Genomic DNA, 19,782 nt, shown 5'->3' on the forward strand with positions numbered 1-19,782 from the left:
CGTGCATACAATAGTGATACATGCATACCCTTGTAGCAGCACAGCTCACAGTATCTAACACCCAGAAACAGCCTAGATACCCTCAACAGGCAAATGGATAATGGAAATGTGATTGAGATGGATGGATGGATAGATTAGATAGAGATAGAGATGCTATTCGGCCGTAAAGAAGGAAATTGGCATTTGCAGGAGAATGGATGGGATTGGAGACCATAACGTTAAATGAAATGTCAGACACAGATAGTTACATATTACATTACCTGAGCAAGCCAATACATAAGTAAAGGAGTTAAAGGTCACAAAAATGAAGACCTGTTGGAAATGGGGGAGGGAATCTGGAAGGACAAGGGGGACAGTGGGAAGGGATCAAACACGAAGACATGCGCTATTCATGTACCAACCACCAAAAAGAATGTAACTGTGCTGTACTGCGAACACCCGATTGAAAAGGCTTTATTAAAGTACACAACAACTTCGTGGGCTCCAGAGCTACGGAAGTTCAGTGTTGGGGCTGAAGCTCAGGAACCCCAATTTTCAGAGGAACCACAAGTGACTCTCAGGCACTCTGAAATGTAAAGACCTCGTCTCCGCTCCCTTTCCACTCTGCGTCGGACGGCCGCCCTTCCTTTACAGTCCTTAATCTTGCCTTCGCCTGCTTTAATCCTTCAAGTCTTCAGCAGGGATTACGAGACCCCTTTCTCTGGGTCCTGCCCTGCTCTGTGTCACTGGTAGGGGCCTGAACAGGAGTCCCAGATCCTCACTGTGCTCAGGGGACTCTCATAATAAAAATAAGCAGGGTGTGGGGGTGCACATCTTAACCCCAGCACTCTGGGAAGCTGAGGCAAGAGGGTCACATGTTAGTCCTAATCTTTACCAGGTCTCCACGGCAGATTGCAGCTCTAGTCAAGCCTTCCTGTCCAGAGCTCCAGCTTCCTGGGATCCCATCTCTGCTCCATCTCTGCCAGCAATGGGGAATCAACTGGGCAGGGCCTCAGCAAGTGGGGAGGGAAGGTGCAGGGAGCCCTGCTGCTGTTCTGCAGGCTGGGGTGTAGCCCTCCCCACACGATGCTGCCCCCATTTGCATCGGGCCAGGGCCAGGGCCAGGGACAGCCCTTCCCCCAAACCCCCACAGGGCCATAAACTAGCCTGGAAAGTTCCTATCCCAGCCTAGCTCTTCCATTGCTGACTGCCAACCCCAACCAACAGGAGCTGCCAATCAGTGAGTGGGTTCTGGGCCAGCAGCAGCTCCAAGTCCTGCTCCCGCTTCTGCCCACAGCCCTTACTGGCCTCTGCCCACCACCTGCATCTCATCTCCTGGATGTGGAGTCCCTGAGGTTCTTCAGGCATTTGAGCTACTTCCGGGCCTCTGGAGAGGAGCCCCTGCACCTGCCTCACGGGCTGCTTGACTTGTCCGTGGCCTGGGGCCCTCAAGCCAGATTCCTAGCCTCACACAGCAACACAATGAAGAGCTATGAGAGCTAAAGGACCGCTTCACCAATGTCACTGAGATGTCCTCGCTGGAGCTGCAGAACGGGGCTTTGGCCGGGAAGTTCAGCCAGCCCCAGACATCTGTGCCACCAGGAGCTGCACCTCGATGCACCTTGCCTCCACCCTTCTCCATGCAGCAGCTCATAAGACTTTCATGTGACAGCTGCTCTGCCCATACCTGAAGGAGAGGACTATCTTTATAAGTATATCCTTGTCTCTGAAGATCTGGGATCACAGAGAAGAGCCTGAACACGGAGGCCTGGGTGGAGATCCCAGCTATCACCAGAAGATCACACCCCCGCTTGCTCTGTTGCATTTCTCCTTCACTATGCATTTCTTTAAACCTAGCCTAAAAACTCACAGATTGCCCAGGCATGGTGGCGCACACCTATCATCCCAGCTCTTCAGAGGCTGTGGTAGGAAAGCCACAAGTCCAAACCAACCGGGGCAGTTTGGTAAGACCTTGTCTCAAAATGAAATAGAAAGCACCGGGAATGTGGCTCAGTGCTGGAGAGCTAGGGGTTCAGTGCCTAGTACGGTAAAACAACCACTGCAGCAACAAGAAAAACTTCACAATCTTCATTACCTTACAAAGGCTGCATGCCAGGTAAATAAATAGCTGTTAAATAAATCTGTGTGCTTTTTCTTCATGCCTCTGTGAGAAGGACCTCAGCCACAAACCTAGGATGGGTGAAAAAGATATTTTCCTTCCCTACAGTTGATAACTCTCACTAGTTTTGAAAAGAATGGATAACGTTGCACTTACGTGGTACTTTCCTTCTCCTACCTCTTAAATTATATCTTACATTTTAGAAGTACCTTTTGAGAAAACAAGGCCATTCTGATGTTTTACTTTCCTGTGGTTAAGCAACAGAACATGTCATAATTTGAGACAAATACCTGAGTAGTAGAGGGAATCATTCCATCTCATGGGTCTGAAACAATTATGTAAAGTCATTGAGGCATCTTCTTCTAGAAAACATGGAGAATCATGGGGTGGTCAATTAGTAAAAATTAAGCATATTGGGAGTTGGTGGGAGGAACAGGAAGTTATTGTTAGTGAGTATAGGGCTTCTTTTTGGGATCATGAGAATGTGCTAAAATTAGATGATAGTGATGGTTCTACAGCTTTGTAAAAACACTAAGAGGTATTGAATTACATATTTTAAATTAGTGTCTTGTATAGTATATTAATAGTATTTCAGTAAAGCTATTTTTAAAAAGTATCCATAGAATTAAAGCTGATGCCAACGAAAGGGCTGTATAGTCTATATCCTTGTATGCTGCTGGTGACCATTTTAAAATGGTGTAGTACTGTATTCTTATAAAGCAGGGTGGTGAAGAACCACGAAAATGTTCTTGGATGGTGTAATGTAGCATAGGGAATGCATGCTCAGTAATGACCCAAAATATGGAAAAATCACATAACTTGCCATGTATTTATTTATTTCCCTCCTCTTCCTGCCTTCCCTTCTTTCTGCATAGACATGATGGTATTTATTTGTAGTGTGGAGAAATTAGACGTGAGCTCCCTGAGTGGTAGGGGAGAATAAGTTTTGATTCATGAATTTGAGAGGCTATCATGAAGCTATATGATTAAGCTTTGCTGAAGTGAACATTTTTTATTTTTTTCCCCCATTAAGTTTATTGGTACATTTTAGGTATAAAATACATTTACATACATCATTGGGATCTTGTACCATTACATGAATATCTTGGTTCTTATTTTTTTCCCCTTCCCCTGCCCTCCCTTCATCCCCTCCAACCCTCCCTATTTGCAAAGACTTTGTTTCCATTTTGTTCCTTTTCTCATATTTTTTCTTTTCCCTTCTTTCCTTTCCCCTACCCCTCCCACTTCCGCTGCTCCTTTAGACCTTTACTTCCTATTACACAATATCAATTATATATTTTTAAAATTACAGTAACAAGATCTAGGAGACATTACCACAGATTTTACAGAATTTAAAAGGATATAGGAAGCATATTACAAAAATCTGTTCTGAAATAAATTTCACAACTTCTAAGAAGTACCTTGGAAGACATATTAATGAAACTAACTCTGGAGGAAATATAAAATTTGAATAGCACCTATTAAACAAAGTATATTCCTGGCTGGAAAACCTACCTATATGACAACAATGGGCTCATATACATTTTAACTGATAAATCATATCAAACATTTAAAGCAGAAAAAAAAGGAACACTTCTCCCCTCATTTTAGGAAATCAACATTGTGCTAATCCTAAAACTGGATAAAGATAATAGAAGAAAAAAGTATGAACATAGATAGAAATTTGTTTAACAAAACAATTAGAAGCCAGATCTGGCAGTCTGTAGAAAGTGGTTTTAGTATAGGGATGGCAGCGTTGGTTTAGCATTGGAAGATCCACCCTCAAAAGTCATCATTTTAACAGAGGAAAGGAAAAAGCCATATGATCCTGTCACTAGTTGGTGAAAAAGTATTGGACTACATTCTAGAGCTGTTCATGGTAAAAGCTATCAGGAGACTAGAAGTAGAACAGAACCTTCTCAACAGATTAAAGACATGTACTCCATACTTCCAGCAAAAATGCCTTATATGAATGGAGAAGATACAATGCTTTCTCCTGAAGGTGGGGAACAAGGGCAGATGTGCCTACTCTTTATCTGGCCCTTAAACTTTGAAACATAGGCCTAAACTGAAATAGTCTGGCAATAAAATGACACAATTAGGGTAGGATTGGCAAGGTAGAAGCAAAATCTTTATATGTAGATGAAATGATCACCTACAGAGAAAATACTAAGAAATCTCTAGGAGCCCCTAGAACTTGTACTTGAATTTAGCAAGATTAGAAAACACAAGGTATATACAAAAATTCAGGTCTGTGTATACTTGCTATAAATGAAGAATTGGATGTTGAAATTTAAAAGTGATGCTGGAGCTGGAGCAGGTCAGCACTGCTGCCTCCGCCTCCTGCACGCCCGCTCCCCGACCTACTGTCCGTCTTCACTGCAGCCAGGCGAACCTGCCCGAAGCTCTCGGGGGTCTTCCGTGTGGCCGCGAGATAATGATGCTTGAACTGAATTATTAAGGGTTCTGAAGTCAAAGCTCCTAAAATTAATAATGGCAGGAAAATCATCACTTTTAAAAGTAATTCTCCTTGGAGATGGTGGAGTTGGGAAGAGTTCTCTTATGAACAGATGTGGAACTAATAAGTTTCATGCCCAGCTCTTCCATACAATAGGTGTGGAATTTTTAAATAAAGATCTGGAGGTGGATGGACATTTTGTCACCATGCAGATTTGGGACACGGCTGGTCAAGAGCGATTCCGAAGCCCGAGGATGCCTTTTTATAGAGGTTCTGACTGTTGCCTGCTTACTTTTAGTGTCGATGATTCACAGAGTTTCCAGAACTTGAGTAACTGGAAGAAAGAATTCATATATTACAAAGATGTGAAAGAGCCCGGAAGTTTTCCTTTTGTGATTTTGGGCAACAAGGTCGACATAAGCGAATGGCAGGTGTCTACAGAAGAAGCCCAAGCTTGGTGCAGGGACAACAGCGACTATCCTTACCTTGAGACAAGTGCAAAAGATGCCACCAATGTTGCAGCAGCCTTTGAGGAAGCAGTTCGAAGAGTTCTCGCTACCGAGGATAGGTCCGATCACTTGATTCAGACAGACACCGTCAATCTTCACCGAAAGCCCAAGCCTAACTCATCCTGCTGTTGATCGTTAGATGGTCGGTGCAGTCTAACCAACTCACACGTACACACATGGTAAACACGAGGGTGGATAAGTGAATTAGGGATTGCAGCAGTGTATCATAACTGATAAAATTAATGTATGTCACTGCTTCATTTGATGGTGGGAGAAGGGACACATTGATTTACTTGGTAATGACACTGCCTTTCTAAATTGTAATGGTTGTCTAATGTTTCTTAGAATATGTAAGTTAGAGCTAATAAATGACCAAGACTTTAATTATAATTAAAACAAAAACTTGACTATTCTAGAAGATATACTTGGATTGCTTTTTCCCCTGGAAAAGGGAGAACTACTTTTATATGTGTATATTTTTATGGAGTTAGCATTCTATTCTTGGTTCAAGGAAAATATCTAAAGCAACAATGTTATAATATTAAAGATCAAAGACTAATGCATGTATATTAAAAAAAGGAAAAATAAATAAATAAAAGTTACGTGGGAGTACAAAGGACCTAGAAAAGTAAACAAAACAAAACAAAAAACAGTGTTGGAAGACATTTAGCACCTAATTTTAAGACTTCCTCTAAAGCTACAGTAATCAAGGCAGTGTTGGTGTAAGGAAAGACATATTGATCACTGGAATAAAACAGAGAGTCTAGAACTAGAACCACACATATATGGTCCAATAAGTTTTGAAAGATTGTTTAACATTAACATTTTGCAGAATATAAACTCAATTTAAAAGCCAAGGAAAAGATAGTGCTTTCAGCAAATGGCATTAGAACACCTGGTATCTGTATATAAAAAATTAACCTCAACCCTTTATTTCCATACATAAAAATAACTTGAAAGGATCTATGAACCTAAATATGAAAGCCTAAATGTATAAAACTTTAAGAAGAAATTATAAGGGAAAATGTTTATGAATTTAGGGTAGGCAAAAACTTCCTAGGATACAAAAAACATGATGTATAAGAGAAAAAAATTGACAAATGAGATTCCATCCAAATTTAGAACTTTAAATGACATCGTTAAAATGAAAAGTAGTCCTTAAACAGACCATATTTACAATGAATATAACCTATGACCAGAATATATAAAGAACTCTTACAGCTCATTAATAGACAAGCCAATTAAAAAGTAGACACAAGAAGATGTTAAATAGCCAGTACAGCGCAAGGAAAGATGTCCAACGCTAGAATCAGAAAAATACTCATCAGTACAATAACAAGATTGAATTATACACTCATTAGGGAGATGAAGTTAAAAGTTTTAAAAGCCTTGTCATGACTTTTTCTTTTTGTTGGATTCTCCCCCTTTGCCTTTACTTTGTCCCGCCCAATGGATTCATTCTGCTGGGCCACCTGTGGTATGATTCTTTTAATTCTATGGGGAAGATCCCCAGCAGGGGAATAGCTGGGTCAAATGGGACCTCTAGTCCTAGTTCTTTGAGGTATCTCCATACTGATTTCCACAGTGGTTGCACCAGTCTGCACTCCCACCAACAATGGAGAAGGGTTCCTTTCTCCCCACACCCCCGGCCACATTTATTATTGGTTGATTTCTTGATAGCAGCCATTCTTTCTGGGGTGAGTTGGAATCTCAGTGTTGTTTTGATCTGCATCTCTCAAATGACCAGTGATGTTGATCATTTTTTCATATGTTTATTTGCTGCTTTTACTTCTTTGTCTGAGAAATGTCTGTTCATTTCAGATGCCCATTTTTGAATTGGATCTTTGCATTTGAGGGGGTCTTATTTTTTTCCATTCTTTATGTATTCGAGATGGTAGTCCTTTGTCTGAGGTACTGCTGCTAAAAATTTTTTCCCACATTGTAGGTTGTCTATTAGCTCTGTTGGTGGTTTCTCTTGCAGTGCAGAAGCTTTTAATAAGATGAGATCCCAGTTATTGATTCTTTGTGCTAGTTCCCGTGCTGCTGAGGTTTTGTTCATAAAGTCTTTTCCTACGCCATTGTCTTCAAGAGTTGTATCTAATTTATCTTCCAACAAGTTTAGTGTTTCTATTTTAATATTTAGATCTTTCATCCACTTCGATCTTAGTTTAGTGCATGGTGATAGATATGGATCTAGTTTTAATCTTTGGCAGGTTGAACTCCAGTTTTTCCAACACCATTTATTAAAGGGGCTGTCTTTCCTGCAGTGAGGGCATTTGGCTCCTTTGTCAAAGATGAGATGGCTGAGTGTGTCTGGAGCTGTTTCTGCATCTTCTAATCTATTGCACTGATCCTTGGGTCTGTTTCTTTGCCAGTACCATGCTGTTTTTATCACAGTAGCTTTGCAGTGTAGTTTCACGTTGGGGATTGTGATAACCCCTGCCATGTCTCTGTTGCCCAGAATTGCTTTTGCTTTTCTAGGTCTCTTCTGGTTCTAAATGAATTTTTGGATTGTTTTCTCTAGTTCTGTGAAATACATTGTTGGACTTTCAGTCAACATTCCATTAAATCTATATAGCAGTTTTGGAAGTATGGCCATTTTCACTATGTTTGTTCTTCCTACCCAGGAGCAAGGGATGTCTTTCCATTTTCTTGTATCCTCTTCAATCTCGTTTTTCAGAGTGCTGTAGTTTTCATTGTAGAGGTCTTTTGCATCCTTTGTTAGATTGATTCCTAGATATTTCATTTTTTTGGATGCTATTGTAAAAGGAATTGGTTCCCTAATTTTTCTCTCAGTGAGTCTGCTATTCGTGTATAAGAAGGCTATTGATTTTTGAGTGTTGACCTTGTATTCAGCTACTCTACTGAGTCTGGCAATTAAGTCTAGAAGTCTTTTGGCAGAGTTTTTTGGGTCTTCTATGTAGAGTATCATGTTGTCAGCAAATAATGACAGTTTTAACTTCTTCCTTTCCTATCTTTATTCCTTTTCTTTCTTTCTCTTGTCTAATTGCTGTGGCTAATGTTTCCAGAACTATATTGAACAGGAGTGGTGATAGTGGACATCCTTGTCTTGTTCCTGATTTTAGCGTGAAAGTTTTCAGGTTTTGACCATTTAATATGATGTTGGCTGTTGGTTTTTCAAAGATAGCCTTAATCAGGTTGAGATAAATACCTTGTATTCCAGTTTACTATAGGGTGTTTATCATGAATGGGTGTTGGATTTCGTTGAATGCCTTTTCTACATCTATTGAGATGATCATATGGTTTTTGTCTTTGACTCTGTTAATATAGTGTATTACATTTATTGATTTACGTATGTTGAAGCATCCCTGCATCCCTGGCATAAATCCAACTTGGCCAGGGTGTGTATGATCTTCTTGATGCCCCTCTGTATTCTGCTTGCCAGTATCTTGTTGAGGATTTTTGCATCTGTGTTCATTAGGGAGTTTGGCCTGTAGTTCTCTTTTTGGGTTGGGTCTTTCCCTGGTTTTGGAATCAAAGTAACACTTGCTTCCAGGAATGAATTTGGAAGCCTTGCTTGCCTTTCAATTTCCTTAATGAGCCTTAAAGAGTAGTGGTGATAGTGTAGTGCCCAGATTGCGAAGTCCCAAAGACCACCAGGAGGCCTTTTCCGATGTAAGCACATGAGGGTCGTTTATTCAAGCTTAAGCAGGGACTCTCAATTGTCACGGACACAGCGGATCGAGATTGAGAGCTCTGAGTTCCAAATTAGCAGGGTTTTTATAGAGGTTACAGCAAGGTTTGGAGATTTTCCACTTAGAAATTACAATGATTGGTCAGTGCTTAACATGCATTAACATCTCAATTCTCCAATCAAAAGGACACAGAGTGGCAGGATGGATCAAGAAACAAAATCCAACAGTGTTGTATACAAGAAACATTTCACTTAGAAACTAAAAAAAGTATTCCATGTATACTGGATTAACTAATGGTCAACTTGTAATGCCAGCTGAACTGAATCACTGTGGTCTGGGTATTGAGGATCCAGCTGAGGATTGTTACCAATAGACACAAAAAGAGAACTGGAGGGGAAAATCATGGGCTGTTGATTTTCTAGGAGAAGCTTGCTGCAGTTTGTTGTCCTGATGCAAACTAGGATGTTCTCATCAGAGGAGGAGCTCGAGGCCTCACTGTCATTGGGAATGGCTGCTGTTCTCGTCATGGGAGCTCTGATCTTCACCATGAGCATCACTTTCTGGCTTCAGTATAGATCCCTCAGCCTGGTAGTTCAAATCCTTCATCCTACTGGTGTATGTTTTCTGGCTTCCGCCACTGGCCTTTGGGCCTTCCAAGTGTAGATCCTCAATACAGACAAGCATTAGACATTGCCATGGGCTCTAGGCCACTGGCTGGACTTGGGGAGGACATTGTCTCGGACTCTAGACCTTCAGCTAGACTTCTGTGGGACAGTGCTGTGGGATCCAGACCCTTGGCTGGATTTTTTGGGGCCTCATGTGTGGCTAATCTCTTGTACTCCTCTGTATTTAACTTTTTGAGTAAATATAAAATAATCCTGTAAATTATGTGTCCTGTATTAAATCTAATTCCCTTGCAGACCCTGACTACAACACCATGTAACAGGAACTAGAAAAACAGCAGGTGTAGCTGTCTTTTATTCAGATAAAGTGAACTTCAAGCCAAAACTGATCAAAACTAGCAAAGATGGTCAGTGCATACTGGTTAAGGGAACAAATAAGAAGAGCTAACAGGTATTAACATATGTACTGAACAATGGTGCACCCAGCTTCATAAAACAAGTACTACAGGATATAAAACAACAAACAGACAAACACAATACAAGTAGACCAACTAGATGAAAAAATCAGGTTGAACAAAACATCCAAACCAATGGACTTAACCACTTAGCAGTTAACCCCAACCATCACTTAGGCAGCACAGTTCTTTACTGACTATCCCAAGCATTGCTCAGGCAGGTGTCATTTCAACTAATTGATTCTTGTTTGCAGGAGATACTCATACATCTGGCTTTTGGGTTTCCCCCCACCATTAAGTTTATTGGTACATTTTAGGTATAAAACACAGTTACATACATCATTGGGATCTTGTACCATTACATAAGCATCTTAGTTCTTATTTTTTTCCACTTCCCCTGCCCTCCCTTCACTCTGTCCACCCAGCCTCATTTGCAAAGACTTTGTTTCCATTTTTTTCCTTTTCTCATATTTTTTCTTTTCCCTTCTTTCCTTTCCCCTACCCCTTCCACTTCCGCTGCTCCTTTAGACCTTAACTTCCTATTACACAATATCAATTATATATTTTTAAAATTACAATATCAAGATCTAGGAGTCATTACCACAGAATTTAAAAGGATATAGAAAGCATATTACAAAAATATGTTTTGGGATAAATTTGACAACTTCTAAGAAGTACCTTGGAAGACAAATTAATGAAACTGACTCTGGAGGAAATATAAAATTTGAACAGCACCCATTAAAAGAAAGTATATTCCTACCTATATGACAACAACAGGCTCATACACATTTTAACTGATAAATTATATCAAACATTTAAAGCAGAAAAAAAGGAACACTTCTCCCTTCATTTTAGGAAATCAACATTGTGCTAATCCTAAAACTGGATAAAGATAATAAAAGAAAAAAGTATGAACATAGATAGAAATTTGTTTAACAAAACAAACTATTAGAAGTCAGATCTGGCAGGATGTAGAAAGTGGTTTTCTTATAAGGATGGCAGTGTCGGTTCAGCATTGGAAGATCCACCCCCAGAAGTCATCATTTTAACAGAGGAAAAGAAAAAGTCATATGATCCTGTCACTAGTTGGAGAAAAATTATCGGACTAAATTCTACAGCTATTTATGGTAAAAGCTATCAGGAGAATAGAAGTAGAAGAGAGTCTTCTCAACAAATTAAAGACATGTACTCCATACTTTCAGCAAAAATGCCTTATATGAATGGAGAAGATACAATGCTTTCTCCTTAAGGTGGGGAACAAGGGCAGATATACTTACTCTTTATCTGTCCATAAACTTTGAAACATACGCCTAAACCAAAATACTCTGGCAATAAAATGACACAAGTATGATAGGATTGGCAAGGTAGAAGCAAAATCTTTATATGTAGATGAAATGATCATCTACAGAGAAAATACTAAGAAATCTCTAGGAGCTCCTAGAACTTGTATTTGAATTTTAGCAGGATTAGAAAACACAAGGTATATATAAAAAGTCAGGTCTATGTATACTTGCTATAAATGAAGAATTGGATATTGAAATTTACAAATTATGTAGACGTAAAAAGGACCTAGAAAAGTTAAAAAAAAAAAGAACAGTGTTAGAAGATGTTTAGTACCTAATTTTAAGACTTCTTCTAAAGCTACAGTAATCAAGGCAGTGTTGGTGTCAGGAAAGACATACAGATCATTTGAATAAAACAGAATCTAGAAATAGAATCACACATATATGGTCCACTGAGTTTTGAAAGATTATTTAACATTAACATTTTATAGAATATAAACTTAATTCGAGAGCTGAGGAAAAGATAGTGTTTTCAGCAAATGGCACTAGAACACCTGGTATCTGTATATAAAAAATTAACTGCAACCCTTTATTTCCATACATTAAAAATAAGTGGAAAGGATCTATGAACCTAAATATGAAAGACTAAAACTAAAACTTTAAGATGAAATTATGAGGGAAAATGTTTATGAATTTAGGGTAGGTAAGAACTTCCTAGGCTACAAGAAAAATGTATAAAAGAAGAAAATTGATAAATGAGATTCCATCAAAATTTAGAACTTTAAATGACAACATTAAAATGAAAAGTAGTCCTTAAACTGACCATATTTACAATGCTTATAACCTATGACCAGAATATATAAAGAACTCTTACAGCTCTAATAGACAACCCAATTAAAACGTAGACACAAGATGATAAATAGCCAGTACAGCACCAGAAAAGGTGTCCAACACTAGAATCAGAAAAATACTAATCAGTACAATAACAAGATTGAATTATACACTCATTAGGGAGATGAAGTTAAAAGTTTTAAAAACTTTGTCATGACTTTTTCTTTTTGTTGGATTCTCCCCCTTTACATTTAATTTGTCATGCCCAACAGATTCATTCTGCTGGGCTTTCTGGGGTTGTGATCCTCATTGTCTTTTCCTAGGATATTGTCTAAAATATTTTGGAGTGCTGGTTTGGTATTCATGAAGTTCCTAAGGTGCTCTTTGTCGTGAAAGTATCTTATTTCTCCATCAATTTTGAAGGATAGTTTTGCAGGGTACATCAATCTGGGTTGGAGGCTGTTTTCTTTTAGGGCTTGGAATACATCACTCCAAGCTCTTCTTGCCTTGAGGGTTTGTGTTGAGAAGTCTGCTGTGATTGTGATGGGCTTTCCTTTGTATGTGATTTGTTTCTTTTCTCTAACTGCTTGTAGAACTTTGTTCTTCTGTTGAGTTTCTGGAAGCTTAATAATTATATGCCTATGTGTAGATTTTTTTTTTTTTTATCAAGGCTCTTTGGAGTCCTATATGCCTCGCTACCTGTATGTCAAGTTCTTTTCCCCTGCTTGGGAAGTTTTCTGCCATTACTTCTGTGAACAGTTTTTTTAATGTCATCTGCACTCTCTCCTGTTTCTTCTTTGAGTCCAATCAGTCTTATGTTATTCTTCTTTGCATCGCCTAGCAGCTGCTAGATTGATTTCTCATGGTGCCTTACAATTTTGAAGCAATTTTTCTTTTCCTGGTCACTAATTTGCAATCCTATCTTCTATATCTGAAATTCTGTTCTCACATTGGCTCATTCTGCTGTGTAGACTTTCAGTGGAGTTTTTCATCTCCTGGAAATCTGTTTGCCTCTCTTCTATGGATTCCATTTGTTTCCTATGTTGGGATTCCTTCATGCTCCTCAGATCCTCTATTTTTTTTTATCTGTGTCCTCTCTAGATTCATTAATCATGTCTTGTACTATGGGCACAATCTCTGCTGTTATTTGAGAAATTATTTGTGATTTTATTTTTTCCAGATCCTCTTTTGTTGCCAGTTCAGAGAGTCCAGGTGGTTGAGTAGTAGAATGTTCCATCTCATTTCCCTTTGGCGTTGATATAGGTGATCTGGAAGTCTGTTTTTGAGGCTTGTTTATGTGTCTTCTCATTTCCGTGGAGGGGGGTCGGTGTTGCTGGCACCCATGTGGCTGACCTCTTCTGCCCTAGCAGCTGTGGGATGGCGGCAGGGGAGCCTCCTCCTGGCCACTGGGATTGGCTCATCTCCTCTGCCCTAGCAGCAATGGAATGGCAGCAGGGGAGCCTCATCCTGGGCGCTGGGATTGGCTCACCTCCTCTGCCCTAGGAGCAGTGGAATGATGGCAGGGGAGCCTCCTCCTGGGCGCTGGGATTGGCTCACCTCCTCTGCCCTAGGAACAATCTAGTTTTTGTTATAGACTATTTTTTGCATACTTTTTTATTTAGAACCTTGTATTTGCCTTTGATGTTTGTAGTGAAATCTAATAATAAATTCTGGTTATTTTCTTTTACTAATTTGTATTTGTGAAAACTGACTTATAATTTTGTGCTATAATCTATCAAAGCTCTTACCATATATTCATTAGATACAATTTTTATACTTCTCCACAACTCAGTGATTTTCTTGTACAATACAAATGGACACTTTTGAGACACTGAAACTGAATAGGAAGGAAGTGCCAGAAGATCTGCAAAATAAAAAACTGGAAAATGGAGAAATGTTAGCATATCAGAGAAGAAAAGTCTGTGTTAACTCTAACCCTAACCCAACCCCCCACCCATGCTTTGCTTCTCAGCTGCCATGAACTAAACAGCTTTACTTTGCTGTGCCTTCTGCTATGATGTTTCTATCTTGGCGCAAGCTGATTATGGAGTAAATCCTCTGAAACTGAACCAAATAAACTTATCTTGCATTCATTTGTGACTATCATCGATATGTGATTCAGAAGCCTTTGGAATTGGTTTGTGGGAGGATTTTGAAGACAATATGGATATGAGGGCTATAGAAGCCCTAGAATGTTGTATGCAGAATGTGATGGGCAATTCTGGTTGGAATTCAGAAGATCAGTATGCTGTTAGGAATGTGGACAGAAAAGGCCAGACTGAGAAGGATTCAATTGGCAACCATAAAAGTTTGGAAAATTGACTAGAGACCATACATGTTACACTGTAACAGAAAAAGGCTCAAGGGCACAGAAGTAGCCAAGATCTAGCTACATGACCCTCTCCCAAGAGATCCACTGTGCTCTTAACAAAGAAAGTCACAGTCTCTGGTGGTCTGGGACACAGGGAGCGAGAGCAGTGGGATTCTGCCTGACCTTCACAGTGGGCCTGAGGGTTATTGAAGAATTAAATGAATCAATAAGCTCGTTGGAGGTGTGATCAAACAATATAATGAGTGTTTAAATTCAAAAAATTTACTATAGCAAAAGACAGATTGCCTTTTATACCCCTCAAAATACAATCTCTCACTTTAAGCCTAATTAACCCATCATTCTTGGTACTTTCTGAAGTGGTTCTGAAAGTCCTCTTTTGTGAATGTCTTTAGCTGTATTCTTGAGGCTGCCTGGATGTCTTGAATTGATTCACAGTGTTTGCTTTTCATGGTCATTTAGACTCTGGGAAGAGCCAGAAGTTGCACAGTGCCAGATCCAGTGAATGAGGTGAAAGAAAACCCCACTGTAATGTTTTTATTTGACAGGAATTTCTGTTAACATTTTGAATTGCTTCTGGACATCGAGGCAACAATGAATAGACACTGTCTTAATGACTTTCTCACTGCTGGGACAAAATACCCTACACCCACAATTTAAAGGAAAAATGTACAGTGAACCCCTGAAATTTGTGGCATTACATTCCTAGAGCATTCACAAATTGTGAAAAAAATACGAATTTCAGATATGGTCAGAAAAATGCCTATAATTGCCTGTTTTTTAGTTTAAATCCTAAATATGCTATGTTTCTCACAGTTATTAAATAGTTAAGTAATTTATTTTAGTAAAATGCTGTATTAATAGAGCCTTAGAAGCTGCAGGGCATTTTGGCAGCATCTTTGGGAACTTAGGGTTTTAAGAAGAGCAAAACTTAGAGCACTCAAGATAGCTACACATGGTAGAGCAACCTGTTACAATTTGGGAATGCTGGTGCATCTGCTGGAGATGAGTTACAGGGCAGCAGCCAATCAGCACCAAGGAGAACTGAATAATGCTCTCCCAGATTGGCTACTTGCAAATCTCCCGCCCAAAAAAAAAAAAAAGGCGGAGGATATAGTATTTGTTGTTTAAGTGAAATTGCAATTGCAGGAGTCTCCGCGAACAATTGTTAGCCTCTAAGGAAAAATCCGCAAACAACTGAGGCCGAGAACTCTGAACCTTGACTTCACAGAGGTGTACTGTGACTTGGTTCACAGTCTGTAGAGGTTTCAGTCCATAGTGGGCTGGTTCCAAGGTGGGGTGGCATGGCAGAGGGACATGCTAAGCAAGAAGCAGAGGGGAATCAAGGGTATAGGAAGGATATGTACTGTTCCAGACCATGCCCATACTAACCACCTCTTCCCACCAGGCTTCACCTCCCAACATCACTCCCAGTTATAAACCCAGCTGTGGACTATTCTGGTATCACACCCCATGGTCCAGTCACTCCCAGAAACCCCACCTATGAACACATGAGGCTTTAGGGGAACATCTAGGTATAAACTAAAACTGACTTCTATGAGAAAACACCCACGAAAGAGGACTTCCAGAACTGCTTCAGAAAGTGAAGTGTGTTAGAGGCAAAGGGCAGTATTTGGAGGGGGATTAATGGCAGTGTCTTAAACTGTAAGAAATTTTTATTTTAAACATTCTATTTTTATTAAACCTCACATATTGTGTTAATCCACTTTTTTTAAAAGTAGAAATGAGAAGGTAACAAATAATAATCAAATATTTCTGTGTGGTTTACACTTACAAAAGAGTTCTGTTCCTTGGTGGAAGCCTGGGTTTATTGAATGGTAAAACAACACGCTGATGTTGATACAAATCTTGGGGTAAGAATATCAATCGAAGGGGTAAGATCAATAGAAGGTATCCTGGGTTTAGAAAATAGGTTGTGCTCTGGTTCATATTCCCAAGGCCTAGCAGAGAGTTCAAGAACTGCTATTGACATGTAAATATTAATAAAAATTATGTAGATTTTCCAGAAATATTGATAAATATGTAAAGATTGGTTGATATTTCTGGATAATATATCTATGGATAATTGATAAATAACTAATAACGCACAGGGCCAAACAAAGATGATTAGCACCTACTCCTAGTCCTGGCAGTGCCTACAAGACCACTTAATAGGAAAAAGAGAGATTTACCAGGCATGGCTAACTTCTTCCTTCTAATGTCAAGCCTACTGCCCCATAACCAAGCATTCTCTTCCACTCTGCAGGTCTAGGCTCACATACCTTGATTAAGCCCTTCCTAAGCCTAGATCATATGCTTACCACTGCAGGGTTTGCTGCTCTTCTGGTCTAGAGCCCAGTCTCCTTCACATGGGGTCTTCTGGGAGGCAGAACTTCCGGGAGGGTTGAGACTACCTGGGATCTTTAAATCATATTCTGAGCTGGCATAATTACTTCCAACCAGAGACAGAAGTACACACTCAGGGCCAGACAGCTTAGGAGCCTGCAGGGAGGTTCTGGAGCTGCCCCCATTTATTTGTGAGTCTTGTAGTCTATGAATCTTAAAACTTCAACCCACAAGAATATGGAACCGAATCTGGATCCCACATTGTCTCCCCATCTCCCAACCTTTTATGTCAAAATTAACTGTGTCTCAATATGACTCACACCTTGGCATTTCACAGAAAAACTCAGGATGGAAGAAGCATCGGGAGGTGATCTCTGGCTGCCTGCTGTCTTCACAGTGCAGCAGTTAAAACTTTGTACAGACCTAGGTGCTAGCTGACCCTGTCCTCAAGCAGCCTGCATCCTCTATACCATGATAGAAGATTGTGAGCTCCCTGAAAATAAAGCAAGCTGACATGTCATAGTCCCGTATGAATCTCCAGAACCTACCATTGTGAGAGGAACTAAAACTGGTTAGTGTTCATCTACCATGAAATACTGAGAGAAAACTGCAGCTTTGTACACCTGTTACTTGGGTTACACTCACTGGCTGAGTTCATTCACAGGCTTTTTATTTTATTTTATTTTCCTTTGGAATGTTTTTAATTTTATTTTGCCAAGGTTAAGAGACACATCATTTTGAAGGAATAAGAATTATGTTTTTTGTTTGTTTTTCACATTAGTTGTGGAATATTTCCCCTTTTGTTTAAAGTTGTATTTTTTAGTATTTCATTATAGTGTTTGCCATAGGTTTGGCTGTCATCACTTAGTAATACTGATATTTCCCAAAATAGCCATCATTTGAAAGATTACTGGCTTGATATGATACATACTGATTTGGCCCAAGAATTCTCACACTTTCTTTCCCAAACTGTCTAATACCTGCAGGATCAACTGTGTGCATCAGCAGTGTGCTGAGATTACAGGTGTGTGCCACCATAACCGGCCTAAATAATTTATTTAAACTGGGTGTAGTGGCACACTTCTGTAATCCCAGCACTCAGCAGGCTGAGGCAGAGGCATTGCCGTGAGTTGAGGCCAGCCTGCACCTCATAGTGAGTTCAAGGCCAGCCTGAACTACATAGTGAGAACTTGTTTGAATACATAAATATCTCACGGGGCATACCGCTAGAATATGTCAAATACCAAAGTGACTCTACTCTCTGCTACTCAGCTGGGTTGTTTAACAGCAGTCGATATTAGGTTAAATTCACTTAAGAGATATCAAATATACATACATACATTATATTTATGTATTTATACATACATATTCAAAATAAAAAGTGATTACTGACTGTTATAAATATTTTCCATTACTGTTCTCTTCTATGAATATGGATAATTGTATAAGTAATAAAATGGTCTATAAATTATATATGGTCCTGTTTTAATATTCATTCTTCAAATAATCACAGGTCCCAAAAACAAGACAGCTTACTTCTAAATTTCTTTTGAAGGCTCTGGTTGGATTGTCAACAGTTTTACCACAAAGATTAAAATTCAGCAAGCTGCCAATAAGATGTGGTGATGTGAGAATCTGTAAAACAATACAGATTTATTTAAGAATATTGCATTAGCAGGACCGGGGATTTAGTTCAGTGGTGCTGCCGCCTGCCTTGAAAGCGAAAGGTCCAGAGTTCAAGCCCTGAGTCACCTTTCCATCAGGACAGCCATCAACAGAAGCTAGTTAAAGCTGGAAGCATCTGATGGCACACCTATGAAGGTTGAGGAGCTGGCTCAGGAGTTTTGGCTGAGAATATGCAGAATTGTCACAAGCATATTTTTGTCTGTTTGATTTCTGCAAACAGTTAGTTGGTGTCTTCATATTTTTCAAGTGATTGCTGGTACTTGTAGGGGAGACTCATTGGAACAATTCCCTCAGGAAGTACTTGCCCCTTTCCCAAAGGTTTTTATGCCTTATCCACGGAGATTTATGTCACCTGCCACTCTCCTTTTTCATTTTCCTGTCATCAGTCTTAAGAGTGATGCACATTGTTCTTTCTTTTTTCAGAAAATGAATCTACATGTTGTTTAAAAAGAATGAAGTCTGGCATGTGTAACAAGAAATGAACACATTCTTCTAAATGCTGGCTTTTTATTTTTTATTTTTAGTTTTTTGATAGACTGAGATAATAATAAGTTCTGGGGCCAGGGATTTAGCTCAGTGGTTCCGCTGCCTGCTGCTCAAGCACAAGGACCTGAGTTCAATCCCCGGTACCAAAAACAAACAAAGAAATAAGAATATGTTCTGCCTTCTTAAAGCAGGGCCACTGGCTAAGAAAAAAATATTCACAAATAATGAGAAGTTAGATACTCATTTTCATTAAAGCCTGTAGACTTGAGCTCTAGAGATCACCAATTACACATTTTTAATTTTGATTATGCTATGAACACTGGAGCCATTCATGCTGGAATGCTTATCACAGTACACTGCATATAGCTAACTATAACTAATAGTAATATTCTGTATGTGTTTACATGTGTGTGCTTTATCACTGACAAAGCACATTTACACATAAATTAAAACTGCTCATCTTCAGCCTCCTCATAACTAAATGCTTTATGGACCTTTTGTTTTATACTCAAAAGAAAGCATCAAACTTATGTCCATCCCACAAACATGGAAAATAGACCTGAAAATTTCACAATAGTGCTAACTATATAACCAGAATTAGAAACCAGATTTGTCCAATTGTAAACTCAAAGTTCTTTCCAGTATACAAACTGTTACAGTGTGACCCTCACTTTGGCCCAGTGATATAAATATGAATATCACTTTTCATTCATTCACTAAATGTGTTAACCTGATGTCAAATACTGTTGTAAGCACTTGGGACACAGCAGTGACAATGTTGGCAATATTCCTGTCCTCTTTGGAGTTTACCTTCCGGGGTGGGGGTAGAAAAAGAGGCGGAGAAAAACAAATACTTTTCAGTTAACAAGTGCCATAAAGAAAAATAAAGCAAGTAAGGAGTAGAAAATACCAAGAAGACTCCTGTAGAACAAGCAACTGTCCTGTTGGAGACAGAGTGGCCAAGGGAGGATTCTTTAGATAAGACTCAGTTCAGAGAAAAGTGTCCTGCAAGGGGCAAGGAG

General features: G+C 39.4%; 1 protein-coding gene across 1 annotated transcript; it reads left to right on the forward strand.

The window, feature by feature from the left end:
* The first annotated feature begins 2,726 nt into the window (after positions 1-2,726).
* Positions 2,727-5,223, forward strand: LOC101707363 (ras-related protein Rab-9A-like). Its single transcript, XM_087205741.1, has one exon. The coding sequence runs from the start codon at positions 4,592-4,594 to the stop codon at positions 5,195-5,197; it is 606 nt and encodes a 201-aa protein (XP_087061867.1). The 5' UTR covers positions 2,727-4,591; the 3' UTR covers positions 5,198-5,223.
* The last annotated feature ends 14,559 nt before the right edge of the window (positions 5,224-19,782 follow it).

This window comes from Heterocephalus glaber, unplaced genomic scaffold, assembly GCF_053883595.1.
Source record: "Heterocephalus glaber isolate CG9 unplaced genomic scaffold, H.glaber_assembly_v1.0 deba00000613, whole genome shotgun sequence".
NCBI classification, from domain to species: domain Eukaryota; kingdom Metazoa; phylum Chordata; class Mammalia; order Rodentia; family Bathyergidae; genus Heterocephalus; species Heterocephalus glaber.